Source organism: Micropterus salmoides, unplaced genomic scaffold (genome assembly GCF_014851395.1).
Source record: "Micropterus salmoides isolate LMB-PRFRI ecotype aquatic unplaced genomic scaffold, ASM1485139v1 Ms_hic_scaffold_18, whole genome shotgun sequence".
Classification (NCBI taxonomy): domain Eukaryota; kingdom Metazoa; phylum Chordata; class Actinopteri; order Centrarchiformes; family Centrarchidae; genus Micropterus; species Micropterus salmoides.
The window spans coordinates 8,193,624-8,209,602 of NW_024040928.1; the positions used below are offsets into that span (position 1 = coordinate 8,193,624).

At 40.7% G+C, this 15,979-nt stretch overlaps 1 protein-coding gene across 7 annotated transcripts in view; it reads right to left on the bottom strand.

Annotated features, from left to right (window-relative positions):
• The window catches only part of LOC119909150 (neurexin-3b), a 287,510-nt gene that overhangs the window by 194,290 nt on the left and 77,241 nt on the right, over positions 1-15,979 (bottom strand). For all 7 annotated transcript variants that reach the window (XR_005445387.1, XR_005445385.1, XR_005445386.1 and 4 more), the window contains one exon: positions 3,585-4,023. Coding sequence is in view for 4 of the 7 variants with exons in the window: in XM_038727230.1 (XP_038583158.1) it covers positions 3,585-4,023 (439 nt within the window). In the remaining 3 variants the exon portion in view is untranslated. The remainder of the gene's footprint in view (positions 1-3,584; positions 4,024-15,979) is intronic.

Consider the following 15,979-nt stretch of genomic DNA (forward strand, 5'->3'; position numbering starts at 1 on the left):
CTTACTTGTGTGTGAACATGCATTGTTAAAAGAACAGAATACAGAAAATTCTACAACTGCATTTGTAATACAAAGGTGCCCTGTAAACTGATTATGTCATGTATATTCCAAACATATAGAAATAACACCACAGACACCAAAATTAAATCATGATCAGAAAATTTCCAGAAAGTCATACTTTTCAATTACATATGCACGTACAGCTGTAATTAGTGTAGCCTAATGATGACAGATTGTGCATTTAAATATAAGTAGTTCATTAAAGAAAGAAGAAAAAGAGGGTTTCACTTATATTGTGTCTTCTTGTACAATATTACCTCAATCTTCACCTCCCTATCAGCTGTTACTGAGGTCAAGAAAATGTAAAAGAAAGCGTTTTGTGAGCTCTCCCGTTTGACTTGTGTCACATTCACCTTGCAGCCAGACAGAGAGATTGTGGCTTGAGTTCTGCGTGGACAAGAAATTTAATTCACTTGCAACTCCTATTAACATTTCACTCAAGCCACAAGTGTGATTATGCCTGTTCTTAACCATCCCTCAGTCTGGTATCCATATATCTGTCTCATTCCTCTTTTTCCCCGTGAAAATCCTACTTTCTACTCTGCTATCGCACTGGGGGCTGTGCTGGTGATTAATCAAAGCAGCGAGCTCTGACACACGGCTAAATTGGCTGCTCTAACCTGATATATAACACAGGCTGTAGCGCCGACTAACACACCCTGAGTTCTCCTGGAGGATCCCACCTAATGCAGAGATTGTGTCGGGTTTGGAGCTCAAGGCAACAGAAGTTTCTAACCCTTTTCTCTAATATAATCTTCTTCTAATACTTTCGTATTTGGCGATGTTTTGAGGTCAGAGGACATACAGATGGAAGGAAGCGAGGGGAAATAGTCAGTAGCAATCAAGAGAGAAGTACGACTTTATCCCGGCAATAAATCATCACTGAAATGAATATTTAGAGGATGTTTACATCATCCTGTGGTTGTGATGCAGGAAAAAGCTGAAATAAGCACTAGCGTGATTACAACCTTGATTCTTACAGCTGGTGTAGTTCAGTAGTGACAGCTGCATGGAGTCTACAGGGTCATAATTATTCTAGGTTTTTTTTGTCCTAATTTGAATTTCCATTAACCTAAACAATTTCAGTACATTAAAACCAACTGAGCCATTATTGATGGTGTTGAATGGTAAAGTTGTGGAGGAAAGGTCAGGACATGACCAAAGTTGCCTGATAAAATAATATATTCATTGTTGCTGTAATGAAATCAACTGTGGATCTTTCTTTTTTTTTTTATTCATTCCCTGAGACTGTCCCGTTGAGGAAATGTGCACTCGGTCAAACAGTTTTTTCAGTCAGGGCTGCTCGTGAATGGAACCTCATCCCAATTCACATTAGGAATTTTAAAACTTACGCTTCTTTTAAATTTAACTTAAAGAAGTGGTTAACAGGTAGTCAGGACTGTCAACATTACACTTGCCTGATTTACTAAAGGTTTGCGTGAGTAAAAACATGTGCAAACTTGGTATCACCAGCAAATTAGCACGTAAGCTGATCTACTAACGGTGTGCATGCAGAGTGACGTCTTTCAAAAGCGCAAGATAGTACCTGTTGTTCATTTACTACTTTTGCCTTAATGAATATGCAATTTGGGGCGTAAAATGCAAATACATTTACTGCACGTAATGTGATCTACCAAGCCTAAACGCAATTTCACGTGAGTGCAACGGCCTCTGTATTTAATACGTTTGAAAGGAAGTTGCAAACCATTGGCTGCTGTTATTGTTGCCAGAAGGAGACACAGCCGTAATGAAAGAAAATGTAGAGAAATTAACATTAGATAATATTATTCTATATCAAATGTACTGAAATACAAATATTTTATATTATTTATTCGATGAACTACATGAATAGATTTTTTTTCTATTTTCATTTAGTTTTGGCAATACTGTTGTATTAACATATTGTTTCGACCTGACTTCTTTTCTCCGTGAGAGGGAAGAATTGAGAAAGTTGCGTGGCGCTGTGGAGAGCCCCCAGCTGCAGTAGTGCACGGATCATGCGTAAAGTTCATCCAGCCAGAGGGAACGATCACCAACAGCGCACCAGTCGTAATAGCGACACAACTCACTGTAGGTATCGAAGAGGGAATGGGGCGTTGGGGGTACAGAGACAGAGGCAGGAGTTCCCCCTGGCTGGATGAAGCACGATCTGCTGGCATTTCCTCACGTCTGGATCATTCCAGCATACTGTAGGCTGTTTTTGCTGGGGTTTTCCAAAGCTGTTTTTCCAGGTGTGCTGTCCCAAGTACTTAGTGTAATCTCAGGCAGGATTGGCAGGTACGATTTCCACATAATCGGGACGCACTGAATGAAACAAACCAAGGTTTTCACGCAATGGCTGCTTTCCCTCCCGACTCTCCATGGTGGAAACACGCAAAACCCTCATTTTAATACTCCCACCTCCATTGTGTTTGCTCCTGTTGTCAGCTACGCAATAATTCTTAGTAAATCACCAATAACAGGTACTAAATTTGCATGTGCAATATTTTAGAATGCACATGCAGTTTAGTACTCTTTATTCGGGATGTTAGTAAATTGGGCCCTTAGACACTAACTTTTGCTGTCTTCTCTGTCCTGCCTGTTTGTGTTTCTTGTCCTATGCCTATGAGGTTGTCTGGCTCATATGTGTTTAGATTTAGATGTTCGTCATTGTCCCAGTTATATTCAAAAATGAATGCCGTTGCTATTACACAATGTTCGTTATATGGACAGTTTGGCTTGTGTGTGCATGTGTGTTGTTGTTGATATTGGCCAACTGTTCCTGTTTATATGTTGGTTTAGTAATTTTTTATACAGTTATGGTAATTTTATTCTTGTATTAACCTGTATGTACTATTTTAATCTTTTTATATTTTTTAGGTGTGACATATTAAGATCTGTCCAGGGACAGCAGATGTAAAATAGCCTTTTGTCTAATTCTGGCACACTATACATTTATTTATGTATTATTAGTGTGCATTGTCCCTGTTAAATAAACCTGAAATAAAATAAAATAAATAAATGCAGGTTTCCAAATATAAATGATATATAACAAACTAATATATAACAAAGTCGCTACAGCATTACTGAAGGAAACAGCAGCTCTTCTTTTTTACTCACTATTTTAGGATATATTGTACGGGAGCGTACCTTTATATCTCTACGTTTGATTACTCTGTAGTCTAGCAGTTTATTTGCCTTGCCAGCTCTGACTATAAATCTATATACTGTATAGCCAAAGGCAACATATTTTTAATTGAGCCAGGAGTTCAGTTTCCTGATTGAAGCCATTCTTGATTATGTACTTGTGTGTGAAAGAGAGAGAGAAATGAAAAACAATGACATAACGAAACCCCAGTGCCTTCCCAAAACACCAAGCTGATCACAGTTTACTTTAACAGCCCATGACAGGGATGTTAAACAGAAATTAAGTTTCTAATTCTATTGTTGGTAAACTGTGTGGCTGAAATCTGTTAGTTTCTATTTCGACTACTTCAAAATTTATTTGTGAAATTCTGAGAAGCTGCTTTCCCCTCTGTCCTTACCTGAGCGGCCGTCTCTTTGGATGTCCACATGGTGCCAGGCGCCATCGTTGACCTTAGCCTGTGTAGCCTTGACCTTGATGGTGCCGGAGCCCATGTCCAGCAGCAGGTACAGCCCTCCATCGAGCAGCTCCACTGCAAAGAAGTCCACCTTGTTGTTCTTCTGGCCCTTTGCATCCCGCCGGTCCTGGGCCTTGCCGTGAGTGAAGAGTATCAACCCGTTGGGTTCGGAGGTGCGAAAGTCAAATGAGATGGAGCCCACGCGTTTGGTGTTCCATTTCGGCAAGGCCAGGTAGGAGTCCGGGGTCTCGAAGTTGATGGGGTCAAGGGTGGGAACATTTTCACACTTGAAGACCACATCACCCTGGAGTTTCATCTTGGGGTCCACAATGCGGGCGAGGCGGGACAGCTCAAGGCGGATATCATTGTTCTTGTACACCACCTGGGGAACAAATACAGGGGTTGGAGACTTCTCATATATCCATAACAAATACATGTCAAGTGTAAAGATGATAATTATACCTCAGTGTGAACCGTGTCTTACAGGGTTTTTTGTTTTTTTCTATGTAGGGAATAATTTGCCAGAGCAGTAATGGTTGAAAAATATTTATTTCCATGTGAATGAACTGAACTCCACTGCAAACTGCAATATTATAGCATCATACACTAGTAATATTACGTACTACCCATTTGAGGACAGCTGGATCGATACAACTTATGTCTTTTAAGGTGTGTGCGGTCCAATTTGTTTCTCAGTCATTTTCTATTTCAACTTCAATCTACCAAGATGAAAAAGAGATCATGCACAAATGCATGACTGTATTTTCAAGTGATCGAATGCCTGCCGACTGAGTGAGAAGCATGAGAAGCGATGGCTAATGCCACGGGAATACCTGTGACCCTGTGAGAATCTACCTAATATCATACCTATTTACTCACAATAAATTTACTCCAACCCCCTAATCCACAAAAGTAGAAAGTGACCTCTCATTATAGTCAGTTACAACAAAATACCACAGAAAAGGAGAGTAGAATGTTGTCAATTGGAATCCACTGAGGCGGAAAATTAATGTTTTTTCCTTTTCTGGGTAGGAAGACAGGCCTTTTCTGGTATATAGGGCAGTGTGTACGCAGGAAACTGCAGCAGTGACGGAGCACATCTGTCGGCAAACAGATTTCACTGCTGTGGGATTACCGATAATCCTGGAAGATTTGACAGTAAATCAACACAGGTGACCCGAGTGCCGCGGAGGACTGACGAGAGGGGGAAGGAGAGAGAAAAACCACGGGGAGTGAAAGACCGGCTGGTGGGAATAAGGGCAGCAGAGGAGTAGGGAAACTGCACAAGAAAGAAAACATGTCAGGAGGCAGTATTTCCAACTCTCAAAATATGAGATTGTGCGTATTTATGTGTGGGTTTGTGCACATGGGTTGTATGTGTGGGTCTGTGTACACGACAAACAGTCATGTAGCTGTCAGTGCAGTTAATGACTATGCTTAAACTCCTGACATGACACACAACAAAATCTACTGGTAATGTACCACACAATACTAACAAAGTTTGTTTTATAGGTTTAGGCTATCTTCAACAAAGTACATGAACACAAAGCTACAGCAGAGATGCATAGGACAAGAGCTGCAACTAATGATTATTAAGATTATAGATAAATCTTTTGATTATTTCCTTGATTCTTCAATAAAGTGTTTGTTCTAGAGACAAATCCAGCATGTGATTTATGCATTATCCTCTCCAGCGACGCCTCCATTCCTCTGGTAGCAGTGAAAGCATAGGTGTTTGGGTTAATCACAGCTGGCAGTCGCCCCTTCCGACAGATGAAGATAGTCTGCATGAATGTGGAAGTTATTCAGTCTCAAAGCCCTGGTCTGAAATGAATAATGACACAGCCTTTGGGGATAAAGCAACATGAATGTACCGCATCTGTCGGACCCTGTAGTTAATTAGTGATAAAACCCAGGACAAATTAGCTTATTATTAAAATCTTCAAGTTCAAACTGTTAAGTCCAACTCTGCTTATATTTGCGGGTGTATTTAGATTATTTCAGGTGTTGTCCCTGTCCTGACATTTTGACAACATCTAGTGTTAAATTAGCTGGCCCGTCTGCCTACGCAGAGAGCAGCTGTGCACAATGGATCGGGTTGTGGGTTGCCAGGTTGTGGGGACAGGTGGGTTGAAATTGTATGTAGCGTGACAAACAGAACTCCAAATATGAATAAATCCAAAACTCGGATCCATGAATGATGATTTTTTATATAAAAATGCAAATTACGGGAGTTTCCCGGAAGAAACAACAAAATGGAGATGGCATTGAAATACGTGTGAAAGGCAGGCATGACATGCCACATGAAATATAAGGAATTAATGGAGATATAAAAGTAAAACTGATTTCATGCAGCAGAGGCTTGTGGTTTTTATTTTTTAATAGTTTTATCTAAAGTTGACACAACAACACAAAACAGAAACAACATTTTACTTAGTTTAAAGGTTTTTAAGCCCTTAACCTTTATATTAATGGAATTTGATGACTACAACTTTAACATGTAAAAGGTTTTAAGGGATCTATTTGACAGATTTCTTGTGTGCACTAAGAAGTGAAAACTTTCACATACATTACTAGGGATGGGGATCGTTAATTTTTATTTATAATGATACCCTTATTGAGACTGCTTAACGATCAGATTCTTTATCGATATCACTATTGATATTTTACTATTATTTAGTGATGGTTGTTTGGTAAGACCAGACCCAACATGCAGGCATGAGGTAGGCCTGCACGGTATGCGGGAAATATTCAATGTGCCATAACGTTATGTATTGAGATGACCACTTGCGATAAATAAACATATATAAAATTGTACATATTTACTGCCTGGTTGTTTTTAATTTAATATTTTAAATACAGCTAAATGTTGTTTCTAGAGCAGCAACATTAATGTTTACAACAGCAAAGTAACTCAATAACTTTATCTGACATCACAAGTAGTGAGTGACGCTTAGAAAGAACAACATCAGTATCAGTATCTGTATCAGTCCCTCCTCTCTCGCTGCTGCAGGTAACCTTACCAGGTAGAAGGACGAGCGGCTGGTTTGTCTCAGCCAGCAGCTGAGTTTTTGAGAGTACAGACCAGTCTCTTCTCCAGACAGACAGCTTTCTATTTAGCTTGTTTTTAACATTTGGCTAATGCCAAGCTAGCGTTAGCTGTGCTTCTGTATAACATACAGGATGAGATACTGAGGACAGAGATGATTTAATTAACCATTTCTAACGTTACATGTTTAACGTTACTTTACAGACAGCTGTATTGATAAAGTATTGTCTTTTTACTTGAGAAGGTTTTTTCGCACGTACTTACAGTAAAGAGCGTAGCTGTCAACAACTAACGTTACAGTAGTTTGGAGCCAACTTAACCACTGAAGTCAAGCCAGCCCTCGCGCTGTTTTGCGATGCGTGTTTTTCTAGGCATTACGGTAACATCGTGTCGCAGCACATTTCAAAATAAAAGTGAGCTTCTGCTGAACGTAATGCAATTGATGTGGCAGAAACGATTGAATATATAAATAAATGCTTAAGACACCACAAGTATCTAAAGAAAATATTACATTCTCACAGAAAGCTTACTAAATTAACCCAAGATTGGAACTCTGAAAAGAAAACCTTCTGTTTCCACCGACTCATTTCACTTCACAATGACAGCAGACCACCTCAGGGCGTCCCTCTGTCAATATCAGAGCAATCTGATGTTTAGTTTGAAAGTTACAGCCCTTGAAAATGTCTAATATTTTCACTGAATTTGCTGATTTCAGATGGATGTTAAAAGAACACGTCCTGTTTCCATCGACTCATTTCACTTCACAGTGATTGTCGTGTTATTGGTGCTTGTCGTTGCTGGGGTGGACAGTCATGGGGCTCTTCTCATTATACCCATAGAATCCAGTGGGGGGGCTGAGCCTGTGTGAGAAAGCATGAACGTCACAGCTTGGTAACTAATTCTATAAGCACAGGCAGAGCCCTCTACTGATGGGCCCTGCCACTCCATCGTCTGCTGAAGGGTTAGTCTGCAGTAGGGACACTGCTATAATAAAGTACTCAGGTATCTGTAGCAACGTTCTAATGGTCATCTACGTGCGCAATTCAAATTTCAGTGGGTGATGTGTGGGTGTGATTGAAGGAGGTAATATCCTTAAAGTCAAGTTGAGGACTAGGGTTACCATTAGGGTTAACATTACCTTTGTATTTTTTACCATCAATCTGAATTCAGGGGGTATTCAGTGAAAATATAAGACATTTTATAGGGCTTTAATTTCGTAACTCTACATCAGAAAGCTCTGATACTGACTGAGGGATGCTCTACGGTGGTCTGCTATTTCTGGTAAGTGAAATGAATGGTGGAAACTGCAGGTTTTCTTTTTAGAAAGACATGGATAAGTGAGTTTGGTGTGGAGAACCTGACTGGCTTGCACAGAGTCCTGATCTCAACCCATAGAACACCTTTGGGATGAATTAGAGCAAGAATGCGAGCCAGGCCTTCACGTCCAACATCTGTGCCTAACCTCACAAATGGGATTATTGAAGAATGGTCAAAAATTCCCATAAACACACTCCTAAACATTGTGGACAGCCTTTCCAGAAGAGTTGAAGCTGTTATATCTACAAAGGGTGGTCCAACTCCATATTAAACCCTACGGATTAAGAATAGGATTTCATTAACCATCTTGTGTACATTTAAAGGCAAGCGCCCTAAAACCTTTTCAACATAGTGTATTTCGGATCTTCACCAAGGGTTTTCTTTTTACATCCATCTGAAATCAGCAAATTCAGTGAAAATATTAGACATTTTCAAGGGCTGTGATATTAAAACCAAACATCAGATTGCTCTGATATTGACAGAGGGTCACCCTGAGGTGGTCTGCTGTCACTGTGAAGTGAAATGAGTCAGTGGAAACAGAAGGTTTTCTTTTCAGAGTTCCAATCTTGGGTTAATTTAGTAAGCTTTCTGTGAGAATGTAATATTTTCTTAAGATACTTGTGTTGTCTTAAGCATTTATTTATATATTCAATCGTTTCTGCCACATCAATTGCATTATGTCCAACTGAAGCACACTTTTATTTTGAAATGTGCTGCGACACGATGTTACCGTAATGCCTAGAAAAAAACGCGCATCGCAAAACAGCGCGAGGGCTGGCTTGACTGTCGTTTTCGAAGTGGAGGCTGGCTTGACTTCAGTACTTAACCCTCACCGTATTCCACGGCGACGTCGCTCTGCTGCAGCTGTGTGTGTGTGTGTGTGTAGGAGCCGACAGAGAGCAGGCAGACTGCACCCTGATGATTTTCTTATCCATTGCGTTTCAAATTAAATTAGATTTGACGCTAGAGACTTAACGTTACATCATAGGACCAGCAAGTCTGGACAGCAGTATCGATAAGCTCGAACCTTATTGATTTTCGGGTTTTGAGAAATTTTGGAACCGGGTCTCGATCCTCATCCCTACACATTACAGTGTTATGCACAGGTTTACAAGTAAGGTGCCAGCCTGTTTACATTCACACATAAACCGGATTTATCTATAAAGTTTCACACAGAAGACAAAGTGAAAAAGCTAGAATTAGAGAATGTTTGGCATTTTGAAGATTGATTAATCAACTATTTTTTTCAGCTCTACAAGGACATTCCCAGCAATAAATCCATTTAGAAAAAGCCAGCCTAATGCTGCTGCAATGTTTGAGTATGCAAAGCATGCTAATATGACTCATGGTTGTTTGTTCTTCTTGCCTGCATGTGATTATCAGTTAAACTCTAGATTGCAGAGAAAATGTTCGCAGAATCTGGCTCTCTGATTATTGTAAATCAACAGCGGCAACATTTAGAGTTACCCAAACAACCATTGAATTCAGTGTACTTTCTGAATTAGGATAAACAGTAAATTAATCATATTTCACAGAAATGTTGTAGCTGCCCTATAGCTCAAATTTATTTTAGATTTAACCAGCATGACTGATGTCTCTGAAAAACAGGTGATTTTCTTCTGAAGCCAAATACCTTGCCACTTTCAGCATGCTTTTGAAGACTACTTGTGGGCAAGAGATCAAACTGAATATTACATGAAAAAAGAAAGAGAGAAGAAAAAGCTTTAATGTTGCTCATTTGCAATGTAGAACTGTAACAGTACTGTGATGGTCACTGTGCATTTCTTAGATGTTAATCACTCAAACCTGCCAAAGTTGCAAGGCATTCCATCTCTGTCTTTGAGACATGGTAAGTATAATATTTCATCTCTGTGATTCCCTTACAGCACAAGGTTTCCATCAGAGCAACAACAGGCTGTTCTTATACTCTAAAAAAGACAGTTTGTCTACTTGACTCATGAAAACATTGCTCTCTATCTTAGTTTCCTTGACAGTGGAAAGCCTTTGCAAACTCTCCCAGGCCCTGTAATGTTATTCTACTATGTACAAATCTTACAATCAACCGGCTCCCGATCTGTTTTGGGATTATGATTTTGTCTGTTCTGCTGCAGGCTGATCAATACGGTAATCGAAATGATGTTATAAAAGAGGAACTGACTACTGGAGCTATGTGTACCTCATCTTTTCCTTTGTTATGGCTGTGCTTTGCTACGCTATCCCTCTGCCTATCAACAGCCTTATGGGGCCCATTCATAACGCGCACACAGGGGACTGTAACGACTCCATAAAGCCGAGATCCTCCATCTCTGCTCCAGGATGGTGTATTGATTGTGTCCTGGTAAGGGTGAGGGAAGGGCAGGTGGGTGGAAGCGCAAAGTGTGCATGCACAGACACACACACAAACACAATATCCTCCCTAATCTACTTCAGATCAGTACTCATGTCCTCTTGGCCCCGGCCACAGCTGCTGTCAGCTGCTGATTTAGCCACAGTATTAATGAAGAAGCAGGGTAATTCCACTGAAGTGAAGACACACACACACACACCAGGTGCTCATGAAGCTTTGCAGAGATCTCTTCTTCTACTTAGCTTAAACACACATACGCACACAAAGTGACAGGCGCTCTATGTGCAAATACACAGATGCAACTGCACAGAGAGAAACACATAAAATACATACAGTATTTACTCAGAGCAGGTCAACAGACAGTGGGTAAATTTTATAAGTGGATGAGTGAGAGAGCTGATGAAGAGATCATAAAAAACATTACCAGTTTTGCCTATTGCCAGAGTATGAAGGCATGCGGACAGTTGAGTTATTGAAATGTTAGCCAGTGAAACATCTGCCAATATAATGGAGGTGATGGGTTTTTGTCTGTGTTGCCTAAAGTTTCAAAAAACTGTCCACTATGCAGTTGGCTGCAGCGAAATAGGGGTGTGAGACATGTCAGTTGCAAAAACAAGCAATTTAGTGGACGTCCTTTAACGGGACACAGTTGCCCGCAAGGATTACGTTGCAGCCCTGTACTGGAACAATTTCATAAAATGTTGTCCGAATTAGTCACAGAGACACACAAACATGGGAAAACAGGGTCCAGGTTGAAAAATACAGATCTTAGCCTTTAAGGAAAAATTAAGACATTTTCAGTTTTCATATGCAGTTTCAGCAGTGGATATTATCCTTGTACATAAAACCAAACCTTTATCACTACATACCGCTATAGAGGCAAGTGAGAGAATATATTTTTGGAATATGATTTGGGTGAAATGACCCTTTAATGTGCCAAACTAGGGGGAATGCTGAAAAATGTGTTCAGGCAGACAGCTTCAGCTGTGCCACATGATACACAATTCACTGTGACACATACAGTAACCTGTCAAACACACACACACACGATGAGCCATTCAATCTGTCACATGAACTTGCTCATACCCTCCCTGCAAATGCTGCTGCCACACTTCTCAAAATACCAAACTCTGCCTCTACAGCTACAGCCCCACCTTCACCTCCACCTCCACCACAGCACACATGAAGCATGTAGTGTCTAATTCTAGGGTTCCACCTGGGCAGAGCGTTTCTCTCCATCACTTCCGTCTTTGTTGCCATGCAGGAAGTGACAAGTGAGAGCCATGACAGAAACTATATTTACATGTTTTCTGATTAAATGAATTCAATTTATTTATATAGCGCCCAATCATAAGTTATCTCAGGCCACTTTTTATAGAGCAGGTCTAGACCGTACACTGTAAATCTGTCTCACAAGTTGTCAGACTGAAATAGAATAGCCGAAAATGGCACCAGATGCATTGTAGCTATAAAAGATAAGATTAACTGTTGCACTTTTAGATTCAGTACTTATCAGCAAGTGCTAATTCACAAAACTAAAGATTTCTTTACCTTCTTTTCTGAGGTCACTCCCAAACTACTGATCCCTTTCACAGAAGCATACATATACATGTGCACTTCACTGCTACTATCTATTTGTTGTCTTTCACTACACCACAACACTCCTCCTCCCCTCTATGTCCAGCATCCACGACATTAACTGGCTCCGCACTATAGAGAGCTCATCTTGAAGTTCATAAGCTCACCAGCTTCAACTCTCCTGCATTGTTTGCAGGCTAGCTGTTTCCCTGTTTCCAGTCTGTTTGCTAATCTAAGCTAACCATCGCTTCACTGTAGCTTCACATTTAACGTATAGTAATGACAGTGGCATCGATCTTAACTCTCTCTCATTTAACTCTTAGGAAAGAAAGTGTATATGCAAAATGTCGAACTATTCCTTTAAATAGAACAACAAACAAAGCCAATAACATAGGTTTATAATTTTTCAGACTGATGTTTTTCCTCATCAGGCATGTGTGACATTGCAGGAAAACAAAAATGTTGCTCATTGAAAGCAAGCCTGCATTGTTACAGGAATATCTTGATAAATTATATGATCAGGTCACCATTGTGTGATGAAGAGATCAGCCTTAGGCCAGTATGTGTTTAATTACCTGTAGAAAGTTAGTGTGAGATCATCTCACAGGGCAGGTGTGATTATGCACAGTGTGACTGCAGCAAGGCTGCCATTCTGTCTGAAGAAAGGAGATGTGAACTTCAACAATTACATCCATTTCATCTGTGTTAAATAAAGGTTACCCAGCGGATCCAAAAAGACCTAAAAAAACCCAGAAACATTATGAGTTATTATTTTTGGTTTTAGCTGCACTCTTTCTAAAGACTATTACTTATAAAAAAACTCAAATTTTATCAACAGTAAAAAACATCATTCCTCTCATATACTAACAGTAATCACAGGTGTAATTGCTCATTTATTTCTGTAATATTATATAATGCTAGGTTTTGAATTACCCAGAATTTAGGACATAAATGAGTGCAGAAGGTGTAACCTAGAGTCAAATCCTGTAAACAATGTTTACCAGCGTCAGATCTTAGCCTATAGTGGGGGTGATGGTGAAAGGTGACGGCATTCCATTAAAGTCTGAGGTTTGTACCCATCCATCACTGTTTGGCCGGCTTAGGGGACATTAAAAAGTAAAATAATTAAAAGGGCAGGGTGACATTTGAATTTGTATTGGAGGGGAAAACAAGCACTGCCTGAACATACTGTGGTGACTAACACAAGACTGGTGACGACAACGCTCCTCTCAAATGCCAAATATTGGTCTCTTGCCCTCTCTCCACTTCTTCTCACTCACTCATCATTCTCTTGACCTCCTTCCATATCAGTGTTTATCTGTTTCTGTCTCCCACCCGCTGTCATTCAGCTCATCTGCACGTGTCCTCTGTGTTCTGTCACAACACCCCCTTCCTTTTTTTCCCACACCTTCTACTCTCACATACTTGCTTCTGTGCTTGTTACTCATCGTCCTTCCACCTCTTGCATGTAGCCCACCCCCCCTCTCAGCAGAGATGAGAGCGCATGCCCCAGCCGCATACACAGTCTGACACAAGTTGCCACTGCATAGCTCCAGTGCTGCCGCGGGTGCCCTGTGACACCGGAAGGAGGGGCAGGGTGGTGTGAGAGCTGACTGGGGGTGCTGGGAGTTTGCAGAAAGCACGACAAACATCAGACTGACCGGAGAGGGAGCTGGGCGGCTGGCCCTCGGTCACGTGACACGCGCCAGCCCACATGCCAAAACACGAGTGTAGGAGGGACATGCCTGTGTGTGTGTGTTGTGTACGGATGACATCTCATGTAGCCTACAGGGGAAGATGAGTGCAGTGGAGACTGAATGAGAGAGGGGCTGTGATGGCAGCGCTCAGCATCTCTTTTGTTTGTCAGACAGAAGAGAAAGGGAGGTATTCGCTCGATGCAGCAGAACATGCCTCCAACAGCTTATTCATCAGCCCTAAGTGAAGCACTTTTTTTATCTCATAGTGAACACACGAACCAATATGCACTAACAGTAGCATTTGAAGCGCTCTAGCCAGACATTACACACATACAAGTCAGACAGAAATACTGACGCACTCTGATCCGAGCAATGGGCCAAATTCAACTGAATCATTCCCTCATTATCTGGGGATATTGAATCCAAAGGAAGAGGTGGAGGTAGCGGGAAGGAGTAAATATGGTGTAGGAGCGCAGGAGAGAGGCAGCGAGACAAAGAGATGACGCATAAGAAGTACATGTAGGTGAAAGCGTGCATCCAAATACACACAATAGAAACACACTATTGGGCTTCAAACAGCAACAAAAAAAGATATTATGAATGAATTTAAGTATGAAGTGGAGGTCACAAAGCAGGTTGTGAGCCGTTTTCATGGTGCTGGGTAGCAGCTGGCATGCCAGCCTAATGGCGCAACATATAATGAATAGTTGAGGATTGCAACAATACTACCACTGACCAACCGCATGGTGAATCACCTCCATGATTCTGTCCACCCAGCACCCTTTTTCAAGGGCTAACTCATGCTTAGTCACACTTATTTGGATAATATTGGAAACACATGGAAGATGGAGCTGCCTCTGCAGCACGGCCATGATTAAATATGCAAACTCTTTATATTAATGTATTTGCTTATTTCTATTTGAAGAATGGGTCAAATTAATACATGTAACGTGGAAACGTTCCCTTGGGCAGCATAAAGCATTTTAGCAGCTTTCACTGCTTTGGGTTTCTGGCGGGCAAATTTATTGTTTTGGTTCAGTCTCACAGCCCTTGTCAACCTCGTTTCCAGAGAAAACGCTTTCTTTCAGAGACAGACAAAAGATATCAACTATCCAATGAACATCATGGAGCATTTAGCAGCTAAAGTGCTGGACATTTTTCTCACCAGTTGGTGGAGACCAAAAGCAGAGCAAAGAGAAGAGTTATTATTGGACACGACACCAAATGAATGCTAGTGTCACTCCATGTCTGCTGGATGTGCCAAAAGGTAACTGTTAGCTAACTAGCTAACGGCTAGCCATGTCAACTGTATGAGGCTGTAATATTTCAAACATGCAATATTCAGCTTTATGCCGTTCTGCCCCAAGTGGCCAAAAAACAACTGGTTAACCATTTTTTGTAAGTATAAATTTCTTATCATGTTTATTGTAAACACACATAAGTCACGTACATAGTGATAAGTTTTAGATGTTTGAGGGAAGACAAAGTTCACACTTTACCTGTTCAAACTATTTTCTTCACCCTAGTGCTCGGTATAGAATAAAAATTCTATTTATATTTTACTACAATATCCACATCAAAGACAAAAAATATGTACAACATAAATTCACAAATGGCTTAAAATACAATACCATAAGAAGGGTAATTTTCATCACAGGGTATATGCTGTTTTTAGGGTATATTATGTTTGTTCCCTCTTGCTGCACACCAGGTGGACCATTAATGCATTTGTTCATCTATAATTCTTTGATTTTTCTTGTTCTTGTTTTAAAAGGATGCCCTCCTTTCTATCGTGTATCATTTTGGCACTTTTTGTGCTTAACTATACACACATCAAAGCAAACAATCCACTGAGCCATTGTCCTAAGACAGCTAGGATGTTAATGATCACAGGCACATTGAGTGAAGTCAAAGCTCAGGGTATGTTAACCACTTATTCATGGAGCCTAGGGGAACAGTAGAAATGCATGCAATGTATATGTGTCTGGGAGACAGCGAAAGACAGAAAGTGTCATAGCAGTTTGGAGATGGACCGGGCATGCATTAGCCAATGTGGTAATGACTGGAGGAACAGCAGCCTGAGCCACTCAGTCGAAACATAAAACAATGCAGACAAGGTGACTTTCTCTTAGCCGTCACCCAAATGAGGCTGTTTGTGTGTGTGAATGCGAGCGCATGCTCAAAATAAGATGAAGTCAGAGAGTGTTTACTGGTCTGATGGAAGCTAAGTTGATGGATGCTGCTCGACTGAGTTTGGCAGCACATCACTAGACTTACTGGCTCTTGTCAAAATTGAGAAAGTTGTGATAGAATTTAAAAATGTATTACCACGGTAGAACTACAAAGTAGG